General features: G+C 40.6%; 1 protein-coding gene across 4 annotated transcripts in view; it reads right to left on the bottom strand.

Annotated features, from left to right (window-relative positions):
• rbm10 (RNA binding motif protein 10) overlaps positions 1-25,442 on the bottom strand; it is a 40,385-nt gene that overhangs the window by 12,681 nt on the left and 2,262 nt on the right. For all 4 annotated transcript variants that reach the window (XM_056270719.1, XM_056270723.1, XM_056270720.1 and 1 more), the window contains exons 3-12: positions 20,038-20,560; positions 19,615-19,803; positions 16,799-16,868; positions 13,075-13,148; positions 8,667-8,753; positions 3,649-3,709; positions 3,386-3,544; positions 3,151-3,311; positions 2,965-3,062; positions 2,706-2,793 (exon numbers count right to left, since the gene is read on the bottom strand). In XM_056270719.1, the coding sequence (XP_056126694.1) occupies positions 2,706-2,793; positions 2,965-3,062; positions 3,151-3,311; positions 3,386-3,544; positions 3,649-3,709; positions 8,667-8,753; positions 13,075-13,148; positions 16,799-16,868; positions 19,615-19,803; positions 20,038-20,560 (1,510 nt within the window). The remainder of the gene's footprint in view (positions 1-2,705; positions 2,794-2,964; positions 3,063-3,150; positions 3,312-3,385; positions 3,545-3,648; positions 3,710-8,666; positions 8,754-13,074; positions 13,149-16,798; positions 16,869-19,614; positions 19,804-20,037; positions 20,561-25,442) is intronic.

Genomic DNA, 25,442 nt, shown 5'->3' with positions numbered 1-25,442 from the left:
CTCGCTGCTCGCTTCTGCTGCAATATTGACACAGGATTCGACGTGATTCGTTCTCCATTCATCTCTGAAGTTTCACGAAGCTAAGTTCTTTTTAATATTCATTGCTAAAAGCATCAGTGTGTTGGCAACTTGCTTGTTGTTAATGCTATCCGTGTGGCATTTGGGCTTATCTAATAGTCGTTTTCGTAAAAATGCTATGTGATCATATTGGCTATGTGCGTTACTATTGTTGTCATTGGCAACTGATCGCGTTGCTCACGCTGGCTTTTATCACTATGCAGCGCAGATTCAAGCAGCTTGCTGTGATAGGATTTAACTTCTGCGGACTTCCTCCGGACCGTATACAGCTCATTCTTACGCATTGTGCAGCAACTACGGCGGCGACACTCACTCCGGTTTAACCCTTAAGCTATGGGGCGGTGGTTTCTGCTGCTTACGAACGATACCTCCGTCTCGATGTTCGGGATATTCTAGACGCCCAGAAAGCCATGAGCTCAAGTCTCTGATTTGTTTCGTTAATAAAACACATTTGATCATTATTTTGCTCGCGCTCTGCTCAGTTAACGCCCCTGAATGCGCTATCAGCTGTTAATTTATTCATCTAGCTCGTTCTCAGAGGTGGATTAGTCATCTATCATAGAACTACACTGTAAGACAGAGCTGTCAAACAGTTTAAAGACAGATAATCTAGGTAACAGCATGTTTTAGCTATTGCGGTCTTGATTAGTCATTTCAGTAATTAATTAATATTTTTACTATTATAAATCGCTAAATCAGGGCGGCTCAGTCGACACCGTTCGAGACACTCAATTTTGTTTTGGGGGGAATAGCTCATGTAGTCAAATAAATCATCCTCTGTATCACAGAGGATTGCCAGGTGTGGTTTTGTTTGGGGGGATATTTTAGCTCTCACAGTCTAAAACTGTGTGAGCGTTCCCTAATGCTGCTGCTGCTGTCCTCTGACTCTCTGCTATTTCATGGTGCTCATGAAAGGTCAGAGGACTCCCTGAACAGAGCCATACCGCCAAATTTCAATTCAGGAACATCAACCTGTTTGCAATCTATTCAATTAAATTCTAAATTATTTTGTCTGTGTGTTCTTGACTTAATGGACCTGACAGAACTGCACTTTCACTGGTCACCGGGACATAAAAACTGCATGTATACAAACACTAATAAAATATGATAAAAATCGCTGAAAAAGTGTGATGACTTTGCCCCAAAATAAGGTTTAAAACACCTTTTTCCCCACAGGTTATACTTTTACTGCGCATGCGCAAGGGTTCTCTCGCTCTCTGTCGTGCGCGCGCTACTGCTCGCTCGCTCTAGATTCCGGGAGATTTGAACTAATTTACGGTCATCAGGGAGCCGCTATCAATCTGCGGGAGACTCCCGGAATCTCCGGCAGACTTGGGATGTCTGATATTTACACAACTAACACATCAAATCTGCCGCCTTTTCAAACAGTAACATATTTTCTGCTGACGCAAACCTCAACTGTGTGCATGCGTCGGTGGAACCAGACGATAGGCTTACATGTTTTCCGGCTTGACTGTTAAAAGCAGATGATTGGCTTTCCAGCGGGAGGGGCGGGGCATGTGCATACAACCGCCATCTTTGGCGTTACGGGTTTTCCCTATATAGTTGTATTAAGGATTGGGGAAGTGGCATGTCACTATATAAATAGTCTCTATGCACAAAAAGGATTTTTTTAAATAATTTTTTCCAAAACAGAAACCTTTTAGCTGAAAACTGAAAAGTTTAATAATCAATTAATTTTTCAAAAGTATTTAATAATCCAACACTGAAATAAAATATGAGCTGTTTATAAACATGTTTTTTGCACATAAGGCAGTTTTTATACCAACTAATTAATTTTCTACTCCAATTTGTTGGTGAAATATAAATATTTAAATGATGGCTGAAATATTAAACATTAAAAAAAATGATGAAAACAGGTTAAGTAAAAATATAATGAATATGTAATATACTGCATACAGTATATTTATCAAAATGTTCTCCGATAGAGTACATTTTTCTAGCTAACTAATGCATTTATGGGCACTGAATGGTTTTCCTGAGGTAAATGTATCACGTGACTATTTTATCGACATCTTTCTGCGGTTGAAACACTGATTGAGTGATTACATTTCTGTAAGTTGGTTGTACTGTTTCTTTAAATAAACCTTCTGATGTTCATTCATGCTTGAATTAACATACTTAAACATCTCTGTTTCGGTCAATGATCTCAGCCTTAAAAATGTTTTTGCCAAAACCAAAAATTCATTTTCAGCCAAATATTTCCAACTGCATCACTAGTTATTATTGTAGTAATATTCAAAGTTTTATTAAAAAAATTTGATTGGTTGAGAGACTCATTCAGTTGTTCGTGTGGCTATTAAATAGTTTGTTTATGACATTAGTTACACATCACAGATTTTTTCCCCATTGTCATGTAAGTTTTGAACTAGTAACAGTGACTTTCAACAATTTCAACACAAGAGCATTTTCAGTCCAAAACCTTGACAACTGTAACTGTGGTTTAAGTGGAATAATTGATATCAATTCAATCTGCTTTGCAACATGACCACGTTTACACCTTGGGTGCACATTCATTATCACTAATTGAAGATCCTAGAGTTAATTATTTCCTGCATATGAGTCTTTATGCTGTTTATCAAGCCCTTTCCATGTGCAGTGTGTACCTGAGTGACGGCCCACTGAGCTGCAGCTATAGCTGTACTCGCTACGGTTGCCACGCTCACCCGACTCCCATCTGCCAGAAAAACATCGCTGAGAAAGAGAGAGAGGGAGAACACTCACAAAACTGTATAACATACATGTAAAGCATTATGGGACCTGTGAACCCACTCAAATGTGTGGCTCTGATGCATTGTCCTATTACACAACTATGACATCAGTGTAACGCTGCAGGATCAGTATTAGAAAAGCATGAACTCGTACCGTTTGGAGCCTTTGGCAAACTCTACAGAGATGAGCTTGCCGTCGATCGAGAGAGGAGGCTGCAGGGACTGGAGGATCTGAAGCAGCTGTGAAGCTTCCTAAAACGGGATACAATACCCGTTTGTGTTAGTCTTACACGTTTTGTTGGGGAGTTGTGGCCATTTGCAAGTAGAGTCGCTGTCTTACCACGATAGTAGTGAGCTGCAGAAAAGCAAACCCTCGGTTGAGCTGTGTCTGTTTGTCTTTGATGAGCCGAACATTTGACGGGGAGAGAGTAGCAAACGGGGCCAAAGCGGACAAAATGGCCTCTAGTGACGAATGAGGTCCCAGATTCCGCAGGATCAGAGCTGAAGAGATGTGAACACAGATGTGAACACTGTCTTACCCTAAAGTAAAAGTGTTAAACGTGTGTACGACTTACTGTCATTGGCCACCTCGGCGGCCTGGGATGAGGAACTTAAGTTGAGAATTGGAGAAGCTGTCTGGTATATGATGGGAAGGGGGAGTAAACCCTGAGCTGAGTCCTTTAACTGCCCCAAAGGTAAACTCTTTGGCACCTGAAGGAGTTTCAGCTCAGCCTCTGAAAAGAAAGAGTCATATGTGGAAGAACTTACATTAACATTCATGTTTTTACCATTTGGAGCGTGAGAAAAGGAACTGCAACAAATTAATTTCCATTCACACCTGATTTTGGAACTCCGCATTTGAAACACTTTTCTCTTCGTTTGAAGTTCTGCACTCCACACTGCCAATCAAAACACATGTTTGGGAAGACAACTACATCGCTAAGAAGTATTTGTTCACTTAAAGGGATAGTTCATCAAAAATGACAATTCTATCATCATCTATACTCAGCTTTGTGTCGTTCCAAACCCAGATGACATTCGTTTATCTTCAAAAATTTGTAATAGTAGTAATCTACGGTATGCGAATTGAGCAGTTTTATCCAAGTCTTCTGAAAAGACACAATCACTTCGCTTTTCACATAAACACTGATCAACGCACATACACACAGAGCACATTAAATATATAATTATTTAATGTGGTCTAAGTCTCCAGAGTTTTCTATGCAATTGTTTGGGGATAGAACTGCACCATTATTTGGATGTTTTTTCCACATGGTCTATCAGTGGCTACGTTTACATGCAACCACATAATCCGTTAGTAATCAGATTGACGCCTCAATAGGACTGAAAAGCCTTCATGTAAACACCTTAAATCAATCCGATTGAGCGTGATCCGATTTAAATTTCGATCTGGATTAAAAAGGGTGGTTTATTGCTTTTCTAATCCGATCGAGAGAGCATGTAAACACTTGATCGGTTTAAAAAAAAAAAACGAAACTGAAAGGACTGCGCATGTGCAAAGACGTTGAAATTGCGTCACCACGCATGACGCGCTGAACGAGCTGTTCTTCCTGTTGAATAAAGTGTCATATAAATGAGTTTCCCGTCATTCTAAAATTCTAAAAGTGGTGCAGGACAACGTCCCACCAGTCCTTATTTCGGATTCTCATCCACAGACGACAGATGATAAATATAAGCAGCAGGGCGCAACGGTTCATATATGCTAATTTACTTCAAATTATGACCAGAAATGGATAAATATTAAGTATGCGGTAAAAAAATAAATAAAGAACCAATGTAGGAGAATGGTTATGCGCAAACAGCAGGAAACTCGTATATTCGTGCAGTGTGCGCATCTCAAAAAATATATTCTGATTTGAAGCTTGTGACAAACGCGCACATCAACCTGATCACATGTTTAGCGTTCATTAGACAAGCTCGCATCAGCTGACTCTCAGCTGATCCACGTCTACCTATAGGAATACAACGCCTATCACTGTATACATATATAAGCTCTTCAGTATTATCAGGAGCTGTCGCGTTTCTCAGGAGCGCATTACCCTCCTCTATCCCCAGCTCCACCTCTCATCCAGTCAGGATTTGGTATTCCGATTACCCCAGAATCAGAATAAATTTTCGAATTATGTTGTACTTTAAAATCTTGAATTAATGATATCTGCAATACATTCATGTTGGTTCTGTTCTGTTTACCCTGAGGGGGGGTTATCGCTGCTCTCCCTGCTCTTACCCATGCTAGGCTGCATGAATGCGCAGGGAGTTCTCGCCCAGAATGGAACCATACCGCCAATCCAAACTGTATGCTAATTGTCAATCGTATTTGACAATAGTGGTCCTGACAGAAGTAGCCAGTGTGACATCAATATAATTATAATATTTAAATACATAAATATAATAATAAGAAGGTTCAACTGCAGCTCAACCGTACTTGTTTAACGAGCAACAAACCTCATTGGTTCTACTGGAGCTCAAACGAGCTTGATTAATGAGCGAGAACCAATGAGGCAAACACATTTGATAGGCCAGACTGCAGACTGGGGTGATTCATTTTCTTGTAGATTTAGTCATTTTCGCGGAATACAAAAACAAAACGACCACAGTGGCGAGCTAACTTTATTAGAGTGCGGGTGGAGTATCTCGTCAGTCAGATCCGACGACACCATTGGGGTACAATACCGCCACCTACTGTACATTGGGATGTCAAGATACTGTCGCTGGATTATTTACGTCATATTATATGTGTTCTATTCATTTTAAATATTATGGTTATCGCCAATACCGGTATTTTGCAACACACTTAATTAAACTGATAACGATATTTCATTTTTTAATTAGAATGATCATTATCAATACCGGTATATCGCGATTCGACATCCCTACTTGGATTATATGACGTGTAGGGATGGGACGATTACCGGTTTCACGATAAACCACGATAAAATATACTGACGGTTAGTATTATCGTTTAAAATTCAATTATCATTAAAACCGTGTTTGATTATCGCGATTTTAATAACTCACTGTAAATCAGGTCAAGCCAGCAACAGTCTGACGCAGGCGCAGCGCGCAATGTTTTTTTTTATTATTCGAGAAGGAATGGCGGAAGGCAGTGAGATTTTTCGTTTTTGGGAGATTTTTCAGCCTTTTAAGAGGACGAAATCTGAGGTGTGGTCATATTTTGGCTTTTACAAAAGTCCTGAGGGAAACTTGATCGAGGATGGTCACCCTGTCTGCCGAACAAAACGTCGCTGCAATAGAAACACTTCAAATCTTCCGAGTCGTCTTGTGTGACCATCACCCACTGTTGTATAGCGAACGCAAGGCAAGTTAACTTTGACCTCAACACCAAAACTGCGTCTGGGAAATAATTGGGCACGAAATGTTGTTTTGAGGTCACCCACTTACAATAGACGTGAAGCTTCCGCGAAGAAAAGTTCGCAGCAAGTGGCTTTGAGCCAAAGACGAACGAACAACTTCAAGCAAGACTATTAAGAGTGACATTTTAAGGGATAGTAATGTATAGTTTCATTGTACACTTGTTACACCGATTTTATTTTTACCACATAATTACGGGGACATATTGAATTGAGATTAATGTTTTAAATCTTACTCGTTTAAAAATCCATTTTGTACAGCGTACAAAACAATCGTCCAGACAAGATGATCACAACAATATTATCAAACTCTGTAAACAATAAATCAACTCCGATAAAACGGGAGACGCAAGACGGCAAGTTGTATTTGAATAAAACAAGAGCGCGCGTCCGTTGTGATACATCATGGATGTGCGCCGTGTAATAATGCGTTGCTATTGACGACGGTCATTATAAAGAAGGAAATGCCACAGAATAGAATCTTGCTTAAAAAACTGCATAGAGCTGCTTGTTTTATTTGTTGTTTGTTGATTTTCAAATATAAAACTTGTTGAAATGTTTTCAGTGTGAGCATCAGTCATTTTTGAACACTTTCATCTAATTTTAACAAAACCGTGATAATATTGATAATCACGATAATTTTGGACACTGTAATCGTGATATGAAATTTTCATACCGTCCCATCCCTAATGACGTGTTGTACTGGATCATTCTGTGATACATTGCGTCTTTTTAAAAAAGCTTGCTGCTAGTCACTATTCACTGCCATTATATGGACAAGCACGAGCAGGTTAGCGTGGCCCAAAATTTAAAGGGCATACTGCATTAGAACAACACCAGGGTGAGTAAATGACAATTTTCATTTAAAGGTGAACTATCCCTTTAAAGGTACACTAAGACTTAAGACTAGGGATGTCCCGATCCGATACTCAGGATCGGTATCGGCTCCGATACTGCCATTTTTGCGGGATCGGGTATCGATCAGACATCGATCAGACTAGGCCGATCCAAATCCGATATTGTGGGTATACTATTATGTGTTATTGTTAAGCCCCACAAAAGGCACAAAAACATTCTAAAGTACCATAACGTTTTCGTGCACTCTATTATAAGTGTTCTGAAGCCATTATGTGAGAGAGAAATTAATATTTAAGTCATTAAATTCAAGATCACGTAAACTTTTCCCTCTCGCGGCAGTCAGTCATTCTCCATTCAGCATTCAAACAGCGCGTCGCGTTCGGTTACAGTCAATGAAGAAACTATCTTCAAGATGATTCAATGTTAATACTATTATACTTGATCTGTAAGATAAAGGTCTATGTTTTCGCATAAAACAACTTTATCTTGCTGGACTTTATTGCTGTAACTCAATCGTGTTACTCTATACTGGGTGTCGGACGCTGTCGGTTTGATCACAACACTAGAGTCAGAGCACTATAATTGTTCTTCACGCGCACAGTAACTGAAATTTAAAACTGTTAAAAGAAAAGGCTCAATAAACGATTGCATAGATAGATACTGTATAATACACTGTCCATCAATATGTATCTCCGTTGTGCTTTGAACTTTTCAAAGCGGACTCGACGCGCTGCGTGCTGTAACTCCACGTGGCTTCAAGCGCATCATTCTCCGCTCGGGATGCGCATAAGCGCTTTGTGCCGCACTGTATTGGAGCCTTTCATATCAAAATGCAGTGACGCAATTAAAGCTTATTAACATTAATAATTATTAATTTTGCTGCCTCATTAAATAGCTGTGCATTACACTTAAAACATGTCTCAATTTTATAGCAGATTTAGCTATATCTAAAATAATTATCTTTTTCATTTTTGTTATCTTGTTTTTCATGAATGTATTTTACAACAATAAAAAGAGCAATGTGTATTATCCACTAATCTAGTTTATAATAGCATTTTTGTCATAGATTATGATCATATATTTTGGGGATTTGTTGTTTATCTTTATAATGAAGCTGTCTGTATTAAGTAGATTGTGTTTAACACACACAAGAGTGATAATCAGTTTAACACACAGTTATAGAAATTCGACTTGATTTAAAAAACAAAAACTGTACTGGTATTTACAATGTAGAATGCTGCTGTTTAAATTGTTTTAACTTTAAGCCTGTTGGTAGCTAGCTAAGTACTGAAGTACCTGTATTTTCTTTCATTTATATATTTCTTTATTTTTTTGTAGTGTTTGAATAAAGGGTGGCAATCTTTCATAATCAACTGTTGTTGTGGACTATATAGGAGGTATATTTTAGGTGGCTAATTGAGAAAATTGCTATATTTTTTATTAGTTTAAGAATAAAATAAAAATATCGGATTAATATCGGTATCGGCAAAAGCCAAAGCTGCGGCATCGGTATCGGAAGTGAAAAAGTGGTATCGGGACATCCCTACTTAAGACTTAATTTAACATAATTATTTAATTATTGAGTAAAGAACATTAAGAAAGTCACCTTATTGCAGAGCCAGTCTTCATTTGCACGGGGTTTTGGGTCGCTGTAGTGCATAGATACTCGCTGTCCCAAAATAGTGAGCACGCTCTGAAAGTGAGACACAGAAGAAGAGAGGGGACAACAGAATAAAAGAGGGTAAATATCATTTTCAGGGTGGAATTGGAACACTTGAGACCTTATCTCAACACAAGAGGGGAGGAGAAGACTGGATAAAAGAGAGAGAGGAAGTCAGATATCACCATCAGCTTGAGAGGACTCAGAAAGACGCGCCGGCCTGCATGTGAGAGAGCGTTTGCGGACACCCTCTCTGGCCAAAAGCCTCAACCTCCCCCATTCAGGGGAACAAAAAAAAAATATCACGCTCACTCCTGCCCACCCACATTAAGCCACAAATAAAACATCCAGACAGAAGATCACAAAAGGAAACTCATACAGCGATGACAGGACACATAGAATAAAGACTTGAACGCATTACTGTACCTGAGCCAAAAATAAATCCTTCAGGACCTCAATGCTTAAAAAAATGCATTTGAGTTACTGGCATTAAGAAAACATCCTTAATGTAACTGAATACTTAAGGAAAAACAACAACAACTATTCAAGTACCCGATTTTGAGCACTTTAGAGGCCTGAGAAATAAATACAAACAACATGACTCCATGCTTGTGTATGGCATCCCTTCGAACTCACAAATAAAACAGAAATAACATTAACTAACATTAGCCTTTATAAAATCAAGATCTAGTCTAGTGGGGACCCCACACAGTCCATTCATGAAGGATCTGCTGCATGCTACATGCAAAAATGACAAGCACTGGCTGAAATCACTCATTTCTAATCTGACTGCCTGGCTGATAGACAAATACCAGAAATCAGGGTGCACAGCATGAAAGAAAGTGTGGTTTACAAGGTATTGGGCTGCTACAGTACATTTAATGAACAACAAATCAGTGAATTTGCACAATTCTGCGAGGCTCGTAGCAATACATTAGCAGCAAGTACACAGTTAATGTAACGACAGAAATCCCAGTTTAACTCTACATTGCCCTTTGGACGCTGAGACATGGTGTTCACATTATGGGAATGTTTTCAGTGTGCGCAGTTGTCTGAAACGTGTGAAATCACGCCAATGTTATTGGCCACGGCAGTCATATCACTGGTGCGCCGGCATGACTAAAAATGGACACCTGCATTAAAAGTCAACAGCTTCTGTCTTCAAGAAGGCGCTTTGTGTGTGTGAGAAAGAGAAAAAGTTTGTGTTCGTTTAAAAGAAAAAGAAAACAAAGAAACTAAAGCTAAAAAAAATAACTAAAGAAGTTGTGTTTCACTGTGTCCCCGATTTATTACAGTGGATGACACACAAACTCGGTTTCATCTGTTTGGGAGCAAAGCACGCTTGGTTCAGCTCTCGAGGAGCTCTGCTGCTCTTGCTCGGCTCTCTTCGCTGGGAGCCAGGCATCGGCACCTCATGGTATGGATTGTTTCTCCCTGATCTCCATAGTAAGGTATTGAGATCATTGGGAATTCAGCTCGCATAGTCACCTCCGTCACGTTAAATTATTTCGAACATAGAGGGGCTATGTGAGCACAGATATGAGAAGATGCCCCAGGTTAAAGAGGTACTTTCAAGCCATCTCTAAGTCTTCTCTGAAGGCACCGGTCTTGCACCGATCTTTCCAGATCTTCCCAAGTCCTACGCAGCCGCAGGTCAGGCCCTTGGAGCACTGCACACTACAGCAATTTTGCAGGATTTCCAGGCCGACCTTCTAAAGCACCTGGACCAAGGGGAGGGACTGTCTCCAGAGGCAGTCCTGGAGCACCGCAGAGCCACAGATCTCATCCTCCATGCCACCAAGCAGATGGCCTGGCCCGGGCCATCGGTCATTCTATGGCTGTGATGGTTGCCATGGAGAGGCGTCATCTATGGTCAAACATTTTGGGGAGAAAAGAGGGGGAGAAATCCTTTCCCCTTAATACCCCGGTCTCTCCCTCTGGACTCAAGAGGTTCAGAGAAGCGAGGGTTCAGTATGCAGCCTTAAAGTTCTTTCATCCCCTTTCTTGTTTAGTGTCCTTCAGCCCCGGCAGTGTGGACATGAACTATGTTGGCATGCGTCCTGGGAGTCTGCGAGGAATGGGTGAATCGACAGTGTAAAGCCCGTTTTTGCAGTGTCAGGATGTTTCCTTGCTGGAATCACGATGAGAATAAGCGATCATTAGCCGAGGTATGGGCTACATTGCAGAAGGGTGATCTGCACACTCCCCTAGAGGGCAGGTTTAAACAGACAGTGCGTCCCCTGGTGGATCGGCAGCAAAAGTATTTCAAGTTCTATTTTGTTAAGTGACACCTAGTGAAGGGCAGTTGACAGAGGGTGGGCTCTGTCTGTATCCCTCTGAAGCTTTAACTCAGAGGTGATAGTGTAGACGAGATATGACAGCACAATTCCCCGGTGTACACTGGAAGGTTTTCCCAGCTGGATCTCCTGAAAGTCCTTCTGCTACTCTTCTCCAAGGAGGACTGAGGTTAGAGCGGGCAGTTGATAGAGCAGATGGTTCCAACACTAAACTTCCCTCACTCTCTTCTGTAGTCTTCATCAGCTCTTTGAGACTGGACGCTGAATATATGCTCCCCTCGGTTGGGTTGCTTTTAATGAGCTTCACAAACTGGGAATGGCTAATGTGGTGGAACAGTAGTCTGCCATTTTCCAGAGTGGGTGTGTTTGGTGGACACAGCGGAAGCAGTAACCTCCCTAGTCAGCTCTTCCCCTCGGGACTCTGGTAGGAAGATTACCTACTAAACTTTGGTCCTAGGACCAGCCTGGTCGCTGAAACGCTTCAGCGACCAGGCTGGTTATTAGATGGAGGCATCGGAGCTGCGGAACGTTCCGCACCTCTAGGTGCTAAAGCTCTTGGTCCCTTGGTATGCATCTTGTAGGGCAACTCTAGGTTCAGACCCTGGGTTTGGACTATGCTTGGATCACTGCAGTTCATTCAAAGAACAGATGGTGAGCAGGCATTTGTTTAGTATGGCCTCGTGGGTTTAGCGTCAACACCACAACACAGCGTCGAGTTCCCTCGAAAGGGAATGTCTTAGGGTTATGTGTGTAAACATGTTCCCTGAGAAGGGAACGAGATGCTGCATCATGGTGTTGACGCTTTAACTCAGAGCCAGTAGTGTAGACAAGATATGACGGCACACTTCCCCGGTGTCCACTGGGAGGTTTTTCCCAGCTGGATCTCCTGAAAGTACTTTTGCTACTCCAAGCAGGACTGAGGGTTAGAGCGGGCATGTTGATAGAGCAGATGCCAACTCTATACGGCATCTCTCAATCTCTTCTGTAGTCTTCGCCAGCTCTTTAAGACTGGACACTGAATACATGCTCCCCTCAATTGGGTTGTTTTTAAAAAGCTTTACAAATTGGAAATGACTCCAGGCATGCCTGCATGTTTTCCATCAGACCACTCTAAGTGTATGACGTTTAATGCAGGTGCCCTTTTATAGTCATGCTGCCGCACCAGTGACATCATATGACTGCTTTGACCAATAAATTATCTTGCTTTCGACAGAGTTTTCTGTAGAATTGTATGGGGAGGCGACTGCACCATTATTTGGGTCAGTTTTTTGGCATCATCAATACAAAAACAAAATTGCGGTTAATGGCTTTACAAGGTCGTCAAACCAATTCTTCCTGTTTAAGTGTGGGCTTCTTGATCAGAATAAGCAGCAGTGTGAACCAGAATTTATTCTGATGTTCTCTAGTATTCAGCAAGGTTTATAACAGGTAGATTGGGGGAGAGACCCAGTAAAAAGTGTACCGTAAGTGTTTCTGAACAAATGTGTCTGCCACAGACTATTACTTTATTATGACTTCTTCCTGGCTTTCATGTAAACTGATATTCAGTATATAAGCTAATCTATGAGCGCACTGGTAATAATTGAATAATTCAAAGATACGTTAGAGGAACATTCTGCTCAATTTCACATGGAACTCTTAACTGCCAGAACTCAAACCCTTTGGGAACCGATGTGGTTCTGACATTTCAAAGCCATGAGGATTTAACTAGAGAGACACAAAATATAGGGCAGGTCTCACACTAGGATTTTACGGTTGCCAAGAGACACTTCACAGCTAACTGAAAAAGGGAGACAACACACACAAACTGAGCGTTCAGGGGGACAATACTGTTGAATTTATATCAAGCTTGGGCATTTCCAGAAAAAGCCCAACTAGTAGGAGAGTCAAATATTTGTACTAGACAGACTGCAGATTATTAGAATGGCAACAGGCAGACCTCATTCTTAAGAGATGGCGAAATCAGTGAAATCATAAGGAATCCAGCAATAAAGGGCATATATATCCATACACGTGTGGTCTTGTAGTGTGTATGTGTGTGTGCAGTGTGAAGTGACCTGGTTGGTCTCCATCCAGCGGCTGGCCTCCTGCAAGTGATTAAACTCGACGAAGCCGAATCCTCTGCTCTGACCTGGAGACACAGCCGTCGCCGGGCCACAATGACAGAACACAACGCAGTGAGGGGTTAGTGTTTTCATATCGACAGAGAGGGAGAAAGAGAGAGACAGAGAGATGGTAGAAAGAGGTATAGCTGTATTCTAACCAATAATAACACTGCTGCCTTTAAATTGCTAGAACTGATGGCTCTTTTTGTTTCCCTAACAATAATCACACAGGACATTCATTTGAAAATGTGGGTTTTCACACACAAAACTATAGGTCTATTAGATTTCTGATGTTTCAGCAACAAAACCTAACATCTGAAAACCATTATGCACTACCATTCACAAGATTGGGGTTTTTGAAAGTCTCTTCTGCACACTCAGGCTGCGTTTATTTGATAAAAAAACAGAAATATTGTGAAATTTTAAATACTTCTTTTGTAAAGCTGAATTTACAGCATCATTACTCCAGTCTTGTGTCACACGATCCTTCAGAAATCTTTCAAATATGCTGATTTTATGCACACAAAAACACATATCTGATTATTATAAATGTTGAAACAGTTATTATAACGTAATATTTATAATACTTAATATTTTTGTAGAAACTCCAGTACAGGATTCTTTGATGAATAGTACAATTCCAAAGAAAAGCATCTATTTGAAATCGATTTTTATTATGAAACAATGTAAAAGTATTTTTTGTCACTTGTGATCACTTTAATAAGTCCTTCCTGAATAAAATGAAAAATTAAAAATAAATAAATCCCACTGACCCAAACTTTTCAATGGCAGTGTGAGTATGTGTATATATTATTTAATAATAATATTATTATTAGATACTATAGTAATTGCTTTACTTTACATTATCTAACATGTAACTTTTTGGATACTCGTTTTTTTTATGTTTTGACTGTCCGATTCACAAAATTTACCAGTCTAATTTATATACAATTCTAATTAATACCTATTTTTTATGAGGCTTGTCTGAAATCACACCAAGCAGTACAGTACAGTCCAATTATATCAGTCGGCCTGAAATGCCAAAGTGTTTAACAAAGGTCTCTGGCTAAACTGCCCACATGGGATTAAAGCTGTTTGAAATATGCTTTCCACTATTGCATTGTTTCCTACTGCAAACAAAACATAGGCAAAATACGTTTTATTGCTATAGTTAATTGATAAAAAAGACATTATACTTGAACCATAACCATTTTAATACGAAATAAATTGACTGACCTCTAAACTATGGTAAATAACAGTTCCACATGCGCTAAAAGTCAATAGCTTTAATCTTCTCTCCAAAATACCTTCATGCCACTGACACATAAACAGGGTGGAAAAAATAAAGGAAACACCTAATAATACATTGATATCAGGGATCTATACAGGAAAAGAGCCACAGCTTTAGTCCTTCTTGGAATGCTGTCATACAAACCCTCAACCGTGTGTTGTGGGATACTGCACCATTCAAGAAGAGAATCTTCCCCTTCTTCCAGGTGTGAAGTAGGGGGAAACGTTTAGCAGAACAACTCGTACAGAAGATGTTTACAATTACATTTACATCTGGTGATCAGCGAGGCATTTGGTATTTGACCTCCTCCTGCTGTTCAGGAAGTCATTCTCAGTTGTATCTCTGCAGGTATTATCACTCCTGGATACGGCAACAGTGTTTGCCTCTTAGGGGGCCCCTAAGTCCGCTGTTATATAACTATGTATTACAGCAAACAGATGTAGCTACCTATATCTTTATGGATTATGTACAATATTTAACAGTTAGATATATTTTTAAACACTGCGGTTTATTGGTGGCCCTTGGCTTTCTTCAAATGCAAACCCATTAAAACATAGACTTAACCTAATGTGACTAACCTTTGTAGCGGTGTAATTAAGGCTGTTCACACTTGGTAGGTTTGGTTCATTTGAAAGAACTCTAATGCGATTGCTCTGTTAGTGTGGTTCATTTGATTAATGTGAACGCTGCCATTTGAACCCTGGTGAACACCAAACAAGCGGACCGAGACGCTGAAAAGAATGGTCTTGATCCGCTTCCAAACGAACTCTGGTGCGGTTCGACTGAGGGCGTTTTTACACTGGGCACGGTTGCTGCGGCCTGAGTCCGACCGTGATTGTTCCCCCACAGCGTCGGTCTGGTTTCACACTAAACTTGATTCTATCGAACGCTGGTGCGTTTGCGTTCATCTCACAAACATGATCATCCCTTACATGTGTTTTACTGAACTATACATCGTAATCGGCTAAAACGCACGCACAGTTTACTTTACTTCCTGAACAAGCGCGCACCCGAATACGAATTGCTTTTACATTAACGCGAATCGCGGAGTGCAACCGAACTCAGACCAGCTCCTTCAGGTAGTCTCGGGTTCGGTTCCTCAGTGTAACCCGGGTCCGCAGGACAGCTTTCACATTAGCAATGTTTCATGCGAACTGTTCCTCGTTCCGCACTAAACTGCCAGGAAAAATGCCCTGAAATATGAACACAACACGGAGCAGAGTCATCTGAACGAGCCAAAAACAGGATATGATGTCGCAAGATGCAACCCTAAAAAAATACCTGTTTTTTTCTCTTCATATTTGTTGTGATGTTCTCCATAACAGTTTGATACAGGCATCTGAAGCAGTCTTCTTGCAACAGATTTTTGTTTGTGTGTGTGTAACAACGCATTGGTTCCTGCCGCTGTTTTGACGTCTTTACACATATTATACGCTTTTTGTGAGTTCTACGCTGGTAAAAAAAAAATACATCACAATTCATCATATGTATATGAACATACAACGAGCAGATTTATCCCAGAACACAGCTTTGTTTTGGATGTTCGGTAAGTTCCGTCACGAAATATACGTCATAAAATCTGTTCTTTAGGTTTGGTGTTGACAGCGTGAACGCTAAGCAAACCGGGACTAAATGTATCATTTTCTTTTTTTGGTCCAAACCAAAAGAACCGAACTACCAGAGTCAACACGCACTAAATGGCCTGAAGAAACGAAACGCTTTTAAATGGTGTTTACCTTACTTTGTCCACCCTTTTAGCTGAGGATACAAAATATGAGGATCTTACCCATCAAAAAAAGCCAACAATTGCTCATTAAATGGTCAGCCACACTTATCCTCTCAACACAGCTTTTGCAATATACTTACACAATACAAGGTGCAAGATCTTCCACAGACTTCATCACAAGAGCAATCAAAGTGAATGAGGGATAAGGCTGGAAGGACATGTGAGGCAAGCTTGGCACTAGGAGTAGATGTGTTTGTGCTTGTGTGAAGGCATATACATTACTGTTCCTTGTGGATGTATCAAGTGTGCATGTGAATGTTGTCTGGTTAAGAATAGTCTGACAAGGGGTATGGTAAGAAAATGGTCATACACAATACAGAACAGGAACCAATCAGAAGTGATGGCTTAAATGAAAAGCTGTGCAGGGGGTTACGGAAACATACACCTGAAGATTTCAAAACACCAGTACTAAGCAGCCTTTTCATTCAACTCAAATACACCAGGAGGAAAGTGAGAAAGAAGACAGAGACTGTACTGAAGTAACACACTGAACTAGGCAGACGCAAGAGTGAGCTAAGGCTTGTTATGAAAGGCAGTGGAAGAGAGACTTGGAAGTCAGTCTGGGGTACAAAGAAGCCCTCCTGGTAGAGCACGCTTACCTGTAGACTTGTTCCTCATGAGGCGGACTTCCCTGGGCTGGACCCCCTGCTCCTGCAGCCGAGCCCGAATCTAAAGAGCAAACACCAAACACTTGATTTGATGACCAAACAAAACATGGTGTTTGCCCAAAATTGGTATTCTAATAGCTGGATGACTAAATACTCCAGGTTAAATACAAGTAGTAAAGCTCTATCATTTGTAGTATACAGTGTATATAACACCAGAAAATGTTAACCTATCCCACAGTTTCTAAAATCTACGTACTATGTGCAATGGAAGTTTATAGTGCAAGCAAACAACAACTGCCACAGAGAAATCTATTATAAAGTAAGAGCATTTTGTTTTGTTTTCTGTTGTAATAATCTTGTGTCCTATGCATCTATGTGTATCCATGTTCTAACTAGGGGTGGGGGAAAAAATCGATTCTTAGATGCATCGCGATGCGGACGTGGACGATTCTGAATCGATTCACAATTGTCAAAAATCGATTTTCAAAAAAAAAAAAAAATTTTTTAGATATATATTTATAATAACGTAATATTGACGGAACGCGAAAGACGGAACTCTGAAGCGCGGAAGTGCAGTGGCCGGACCGTCTGTGGCGTGCACATAACAGACGCGGACGCGATGGCTGAGCGCCAAATCCAAACACCCTCCTCGTTAAAAGCTGACGTGTGGAAATATTTTGGCTTCTGAAGTTGAAGGGGGAAAGGAGCTGGACAAGAGCCACACTAGTTGTAAGCTTTGTAGAGTAAAACTAAAATATTTCGGAAACAAGACACATGAAGCCAAATGACACGTTTCCAGCCAGAGGAGGAAAAACACTCGGCTGTAACGTTACCGGTCGTTGTTATATTATTAATTTACTACAAATATGCTGCTGCTAGTTCAGACACACATGTATTTTCCTGTTGGTTCTTTGCAATGTTAATAAAATATATTGTACGTTAATTCTTTATGGGTCATTACTTTGTACTTTTAAAGCAAAGTATTTATAGTCACACACACACACAAAAAAGATTCTGATAATCGATTTAGCATCGAATCGCAGCCCTCTGAATCGTAATCGAATCGAATCGTGAGGTGCCTAGAGATTCCCACCCCTAGTTCTAACCAGACGCGCTGCAATAAGATTTCAGTGACAAGCAATTGTCTATTGGATGCAACACAATCGATTTAAAAACAGCCAATCAGAAGAGTGTGTGGGCGGAGTCTCTCCGCAAGCGCACTGCACTCGCAACTAAGTACATAATTAAATAAATATTGCACCATTTTAACACTATTAAAAATACATTAGAGACAAACTACAGCTAGTTCAAAACGCAGCAGCCCGAGTTCTTACCAGAACCAGGAAACATGACCATATTAGCCCGGTTCTGTCAACACTGCATTGGCTCTCTATTAAACATCGTATACATTTTAAAATATTGTTGATTACTTACAAAGCACTAAATGGTTTAGCTCCGCAGTACTTGAGCGAGCTCTTTACGCATTATAGTCCTTCACGTCTGTTGCGATCTCAAAGTTCCGGCCAGTTGATAATACCTAGAATATCTAAATCGACTGCAGGCGGGAGATCCTTTTCCTATTTAGCACCAACACTTTGGAACAGTCTTCCTACCATTGTCCGGGAAGCAGACACACTCTGTCAGTTCAAAGCTAGACTAAAAACACATCTCTTTGACCTAGCATACACATAACACACTATAGACTTCTATAATTCAATATTAGGCTGCATAGATTAGGTCAGCCGGAACTGGGAACACTTCCCTCAAATCCTGATGTACTCGTTACATCATAAGAAGAATGGCATCTACGCTAACTTTAGTGTCTTTGTTTATCCCGAGGTTTTCCCGCAGCCTGCCGGATCCAGGCCGTATCCAGATCTGACGAAGGAGATTCGCCTGGACCCGATGACAATGCAGTGCTGAAGTGTCAACTATCCTCTCCCTATGGAGGATCCCTTTCCCACTCTACAGAAAAAGCGTTGTTGAAAATCCGGTTCGCGTACCCCGAAGTGATAAAATAAAACAAAATTCGTTATCTAATGTATAGGCAAGACAAGTAGTTTGTTTAGGCATGGTTTGTAGGGAAATTACAAACCTGCGCACACATATTCAAACGAATAAAACTATAGAATCAATTCTTAATACGCATGTGAACGCCATCAGGTCACAGGTTCGCGTTTAAAGCCTGTTTAGAGACAACGCCGTCGTCTTAGTGGCCCCTACTGTAATAACAAATGATAATTTTGCTGGAAGTGAATCAATCAAAACTAACTTTAGCTGGAAATAACATTATTCAAAAATCGCTATAAAGCCAAAACAATCTCTGCTACCGTAAATTGTATGTTTATCTCTGTAAAGCTGCTTTAAAACAATCTACATTGTTAAAAGCGCTATATAAATGAAGATGACTTGACTGAAACAATCTTTGTCATAGAAAACACTTGTTTGTTCACATTGAGTTCACAGCATGAATACTCGTTTCCATCTGAAGATCTGAGGTGAAATATCCATTGTCGCTTTAAGTATGGCTATAAAGGTCACACAAAATGATATTCAAACTCACAATAAATTCATTTAACATTAAATAAAGCACATAATCAGTACATGAGATTATCATTGTCACATGTGTGTGTTGTTGTTGGCTGCTTGGAACAAAAAGTCTGATTAACATGGACAAGATACCTTTTTATCGCGCATCGCAAGCCGTCTGGTTAGGACACAAGTGTATGCAACAGATGTTTGGTTATTATATTATATATATATATATATATACACACACAAGTCAAAAAATACAAATATTGACAAACCTCGTTAGCGGTTGCATTCGGTGGAAGCATTCTCAGCATGACAACGTTACTGGGTTTCTGGACCGGCTCTGTATCAGACCTGTAGTCCTGGTCACGGGGTTCTGGCTCCTCCTGGCTCATTTCCAGAGCATGCTGGTAGTTTCCATCTCTCATTTTGCCCGTAGCTGATTGGACTTGGTCAGGAACACCCTAAATCAGGAAGATAGTCCTCCCCCTATATATCACTCTTCTCAAATTTTTTAATCACCAAGAGAAATCTTTAGACTTGTAAAAATGTTTAGAGTATAAACAATATAAGGTAAGTAAAGCAAATTAAGATTTAAGAATTGTAAGCAACTTAATCCATTTCAATAGTCAATACCTTTGTCTGTAATCATGATTCATACAAAACTAAAACCGTTTCGGAGAGACAACTCTACTCACTTGTTTGTGGCCAAGATGTGTGGTATATTTGTCTTCCTCAGCGCCGCATTCGCCTTGAGAGTTGTGCCGTCCTCTAACTCTGCCCCAAGTGTTGTCCTCATTTTCTTCACCTTCATCTGGCGTTTGGTCCTCCTGGTACACTTTCTGTCCTGATCTAAATGACTGCATATCTCTCCTATGTGCATCAATCTCTGGTTCAAATTCATAATTCTTTTCATCTTGCTGGAATCTTGAGTGGATGTTCTGATTTGGGGGCCTTTGGAGCAGACTTTTTCCAAGTTTGTTGTCTTTGGATCCACGGTTCCCCTTTTGGCTGAATCCGGGTCGATTATTCGAGAAATTGCCCGAGGCGAAGTCTCTCACACCTTCGAAACTATTGTCACGCTCGTGCTGTCTTGCATTTGTTAATCTGCTATTCAGTCCTAAGCCATTTTCTTGTCCATAGCCACGATAGTCCATGTCCCTATAGTCGTGTTCATCAGACTCTTTCCCATAGCGGCCCATGCGGTCCCCACGACCACCCCTAGGGCATCGAAAAAGAGCAAGATTTAGGCACTCTGTAGATTAAAGGTGCAGTAAGCGATTTCTGAAAAACGCTGTTAAAAATTAAATCAACAACCAAATTTTGTTAATATTTGCATCTTCTTTGCTAGATGGTTTAAATGAATGATTAAATGACTCACTCATAAATACATCACTTGTTGCATTACTGGATGAATCAGTGTTTTTGAACAAATCTCTTGAATGAATGATTCAATGATGAATACATTTTAACAGTCACTTGTCGCTACCTAGTTGAGTAACGATTAGGGCTGTCAACGAATATTCTAAATTCGAATATATATTCGAATAGTTTTAAAAAACAGAAATTCGAAGGTGAAAATTAATATTCGAATCATGTGGAAAAATACGTCCGCGGTAGCAGAGGCGCGGCTGTCTGCTTTGCGAGTGGCAAAATTCTGAAGCTTAAAATGTAAAATGCATTTTCCAGCTGCACAGCTAGCACAGTGAGTGTCTGGCTCACTCATTGGCTGTGCTGCGGCAACTGCACATCCAATGGCACGGGCGCCTCCAACGTGTGCGCCAATGAGCTAGCATTACATCAGACACGTCAGAGCCTGCCAAGGGGGCGTAGCCAGAGCCCTCGAAATAGCCATTATAGCAGAAGTTTACCACAGCACAGCTCGCTCGGAGCGTTCAATGTCGGTTCTATATACTGTAAAACTTCAATTAATGTTAATAATATTTGTTTCAATCACCGAATGAAGCCTGCTATATTTAGGACAAGAGTCGGGACCTTAAATTGCTTGCACAAAACTCTTGATCAGCACTCAACATTTGTTTATTGTTGTTCATTTAAACCGTTATGCGCAGGGAGGGGGGAGAGAGAGAGAGAGAGAGAGAGAGAGAGAGAGAGAGAGAGAGAGAGAGAGAGAGAGAGAGAGAGAGAGAGAGAGAGAGAGAGAGAGAGAGAGAGAGAGAGAGAGAGAGAGAGAGAGAGAGAGAGAGAGAGAGAGAGAGAGAGAGAGAGAGAGAGAGAGAGAGAGAGAGAGAGAGAGAGAGAGAGAGAGAGAGAGAGAGAGAGAGAGAGAGAGGTAGCGAGTCTTGGCCATTAGTTGATTTACTTGGTTTTGTGTAAGTTAATACGTTGTCAAATATGTTTAAACTTAAATAAACTACCTATACAAGTAGTTGTGTCTCTTTGTATTAATTTGTCCTGTTATTGACGTAATGCGCGTCATTGACAAAATGCGCAATCAGATATTCGAATAGTTCGAATATATGTTTTTTTTAGAGGGAATATTCGAACGTCATTTTTGAGCAATTTTGACAGCCCTAGTAACGATGTAATCAATACAAGTGTTACTTGAAACCGTTCTCTCTGGGTCGGCGACAGCGCAAACGCAGATTTGAATGTTCCGGTGTGTTTTTGTCAAAGGTTAATAGACACTGACGAATCATTGTCATTTAGGAATAAGGTCGCATGGGTGTCTGAATCGAGATAGCGATCTTTTAACGATTAATCGTGCAGCTCTAGATCAGATCGAGCACCACAACATTCTTCCAGCCAATCAGCAATTAGGGTGCATATTCGCTCGTGATAGGGGAGGATTGAGCAAGCGGGACATTTGTAGAGACTAGAGAAAGAGACATGACTGAGATATTACCAAAGAAGAAAAGGTCAGAGGAATATAGGCTACGATCAGATAAGAGCTAATACTCTGAATATTGGAAAACTTTCAAGTGCTGGAAAGACCTAAGTGGAAAGGCCTAAAAAATGGAAGGCAAGGTTGAGTTGTTTCTGCTCGATATGCTAGTAACATTATTTTAAGATATGCTGGTGTTGTAATATAAGCTTAGTAATGAGTGTGTTCGTTATTTTGGTGGTAGAGTAATAAAGGCCAAGCTGAGTATCTTTTGGGTAGGGGTGTGTTTGTTTGGGTGTTTCCCAATTGTTTCTCAGAAATAACTTACTGCACCTTTAAAGGGTTAGTTCACCCAAGAATGAAAATTGTGTCAGTAATAACTCACCCTCATGTCGTTCTAAACCCGTAAGACTTTCTTTCATCTTCGTAACACAAATTAAGATATTTTTGATGAAATGTGAGAGCTTTCTGTTCATCCATAGACAGCTATACAACTACCACTTTGATGCTTCAAAAAGTTCAACTAATCCATATTTGATTTAAGCGGTTTAGTCCAAATTTTCTGAAGAGACTCAATTGCTTAATATGATGAACAGATTGAATATAGGCTTTTATTAATATATAAACATTGATCAGTGAACATAAACAGAAACTAAACCGAACCTGCTTGACGCATGAGAACAAACCTCTTTCGTAACGTGCTCAAACGTGCTGCGTAACACGAGAATGAACCTCATTGGTTCTTGCAGAAGCTCAAACGTGATGCGTAACACGAGAATGAACCTCATTGGTTCTTGCTGAAGCTCAAACGTGATGCGTAACACGAGAATGATCCTCATTGGTTCTTGCTGAAGCTCAAACGTGCTGCGTAACACGAGAATGATCCTCATTGGTTCTTGCAGAAGCTCAAACGTGCTGCGTAACACGAGAATGAACCTCATTGGTTCTTGCAGAAGCTCAAACGTGATGCGTAACACGAGAATGATCCTCATTGGTTCTTGCAGAAGCTCAAACGTGCTGCGTAACACGAGAATGATCCTCATTGGTTCTTGCAGAAGCTCAAACGTGATGCGTAACACGAGAATGATCCTCATTGGTTCTTGCTGAAGCTCAAACGTGCTGCGTAACACGAGAATGATCCTCATTGGTTCTTGCTGAAGCTCAAACGTGCTGCGTAACACGAGAATGAACCTCATTGGTTCTTGCAGAAGCTCAAACGTGCTGCGTAACACGAGAATGAACCTCATTGGTTCTTGCTGAAGCTCAAACGTGCTGCGTAACACGAGAATGAACCTCATTGGTTCTTGCAGAAGCTCAAACGTGATGCGTAACACGAGAATGAACCTCATTGGTTCTTGCTGAAGCTCAAACGTGATGCGTAACACGAGAATGATCCTCATTGGTTCTTGCTGAAGCTCAAACGTGCTGCGTAACACGAGAATGATCCTCATTGGTTCTTGCAGAAGCTCAAACGTGCTGCGTAACACGAGAATGAACCTCATTGGTTCTTGCAGAAGCTCAAACGTGCTGCGTAACACGAGAATGAACCTCATTGGTTCTTGCAGAAGCTCAAACGTGCTGCGTAACACGAGAATGATCCTCATTGGTTCTTGCAGAAGCTCAAACGTGATGCGTAACACGAGAATGAACCTCATTGGTTCTTGCTGAAGCTCAAACGTGCTGCGTAACACGAGAATGATCCTCATTGGTTCTTGCAGAAGCTCAAACGTGCTGCGTAACACGAGAATGAACCTCATTGGTTCTTGCTGAAGCTCAAACGTGCTGCGTAACACGAGAATGAACCTCATTGGTTCTTGCAGAAGCTCAAACGTGATGCGTAACACGAGAATGAACCTCATTGGTTCTTGCTGAAGCTCAAACGTGCTGCGTAACACGAGAATGATCCTCATTGGTTCTTCCAGAAGCTCAAACGTGCTGCGTAACACGAGAATGAACCTCATTGGTTCTTGCAGAAGCTCAAACGTGCTGCGTGACACGAGAATGAACCTCATTGGTTCTTGCTGAAGCTCAAAGGTGCTGCGTAACACGAGAATGAACCTCATTGGTTCTTGCTGAAGCTCAAACGTGCTGCGTAACACGAGAATGAACCTCATTGGTTCTTGCAGAAGCTCAAACGTGATGCGTAACACGAGAATGAACCTCATTGGTTCTTGCAGAAGCTCAAACGTGATGCGTAACACGAGAATGAACCTCATTGGTTCTTGCTGAAGCTCAAACGTGCTGCGTAACACGAGAATGATCCTCATTGGTTCTTCCAGAAGCTCAAACGTGCTGCGTAACACGAGAATGAACCTCATTGGTTCTTGCAGAAGCTCAAACGTGCTGCGTGACACGAGAATGATCCTCATTGGTTCTTCCAGAAGCTCAAACGTGCTGCGTAACACGAGAATGAACCTCATTGGTTCTTGCTGAAGCTCAAACGTGCTGCGTAACACGAGAATGAACCTCATTGGTTCTTGCAGAAGCTCAAACGTGCTGCGTAACACGAGAATGAACCTCATTGGTTCTTGCAGAAGCTCAAACGTGATGCGTAACACGAGAATGAACCTCATTGGTTCTTGCACATCAAGTGAACATGCTTGAGCTTCCATTAACCACAAATGATGCGAGTTGATGAATGTCTATATAATAAAAGCATAAATTCAATCTGTGCATCATATAAAATGATTTTGTCTCTTCAGAAAATTTTGGACTAAACCAGTTTTACGATATCTTTATGAACTTTTTTAAGTGTCAAACAATGTGTCAGTTGTGTAGCTGTCTATGAAAGGACAGAAAGCTCTCAGATTTCATCAAAAAGATCTTCATTTGTGTCTTAAAGATGATTAAAAGTCTTACGGGTTTGGAATAACATGAGGGGGCTAATTTATGAAAGAATTTTTAGGGATGCACGATATAGGATTTTGGCCGATATTCGATATGCCGATATTTTCAAACTAATTTTGCCCGATGCCGATACCGATACCGATATATTTTTTTTAAGTGCAAAAAAAGCTTATTAAAGCTTCTATTATTGTTCTCAGTCAAGAGCAGTGAGTGATTTCCTCTGTGTTTTGTTGTTTTATTAACATTAACGGGATAGTTCTCCCAAAAATTTAAATTGTCATCATTTACTCTCTCAAGTTTCTTTCTTCTGTTGAAATTATAAAGGTTATTTGGAAGAATGTGGCTAACCAAACAGTTGCTGTACTCCAGTGACTTCCATAGTATATTTAAGCACAAGAAAGAAATGAATCC

The sequence above is a fragment of the Rhinichthys klamathensis genome, unplaced genomic scaffold (assembly GCF_029890125.1).
Source record: "Rhinichthys klamathensis goyatoka isolate OS25496 unplaced genomic scaffold, OSU_Roscu_1.1 h1tg000305l_1, whole genome shotgun sequence".
Lineage (NCBI taxonomy): Eukaryota > Metazoa > Chordata > Actinopteri > Cypriniformes > Leuciscidae > Rhinichthys > Rhinichthys klamathensis.
This window is presented reverse-complemented; position numbering and strand designations above follow the sequence as displayed.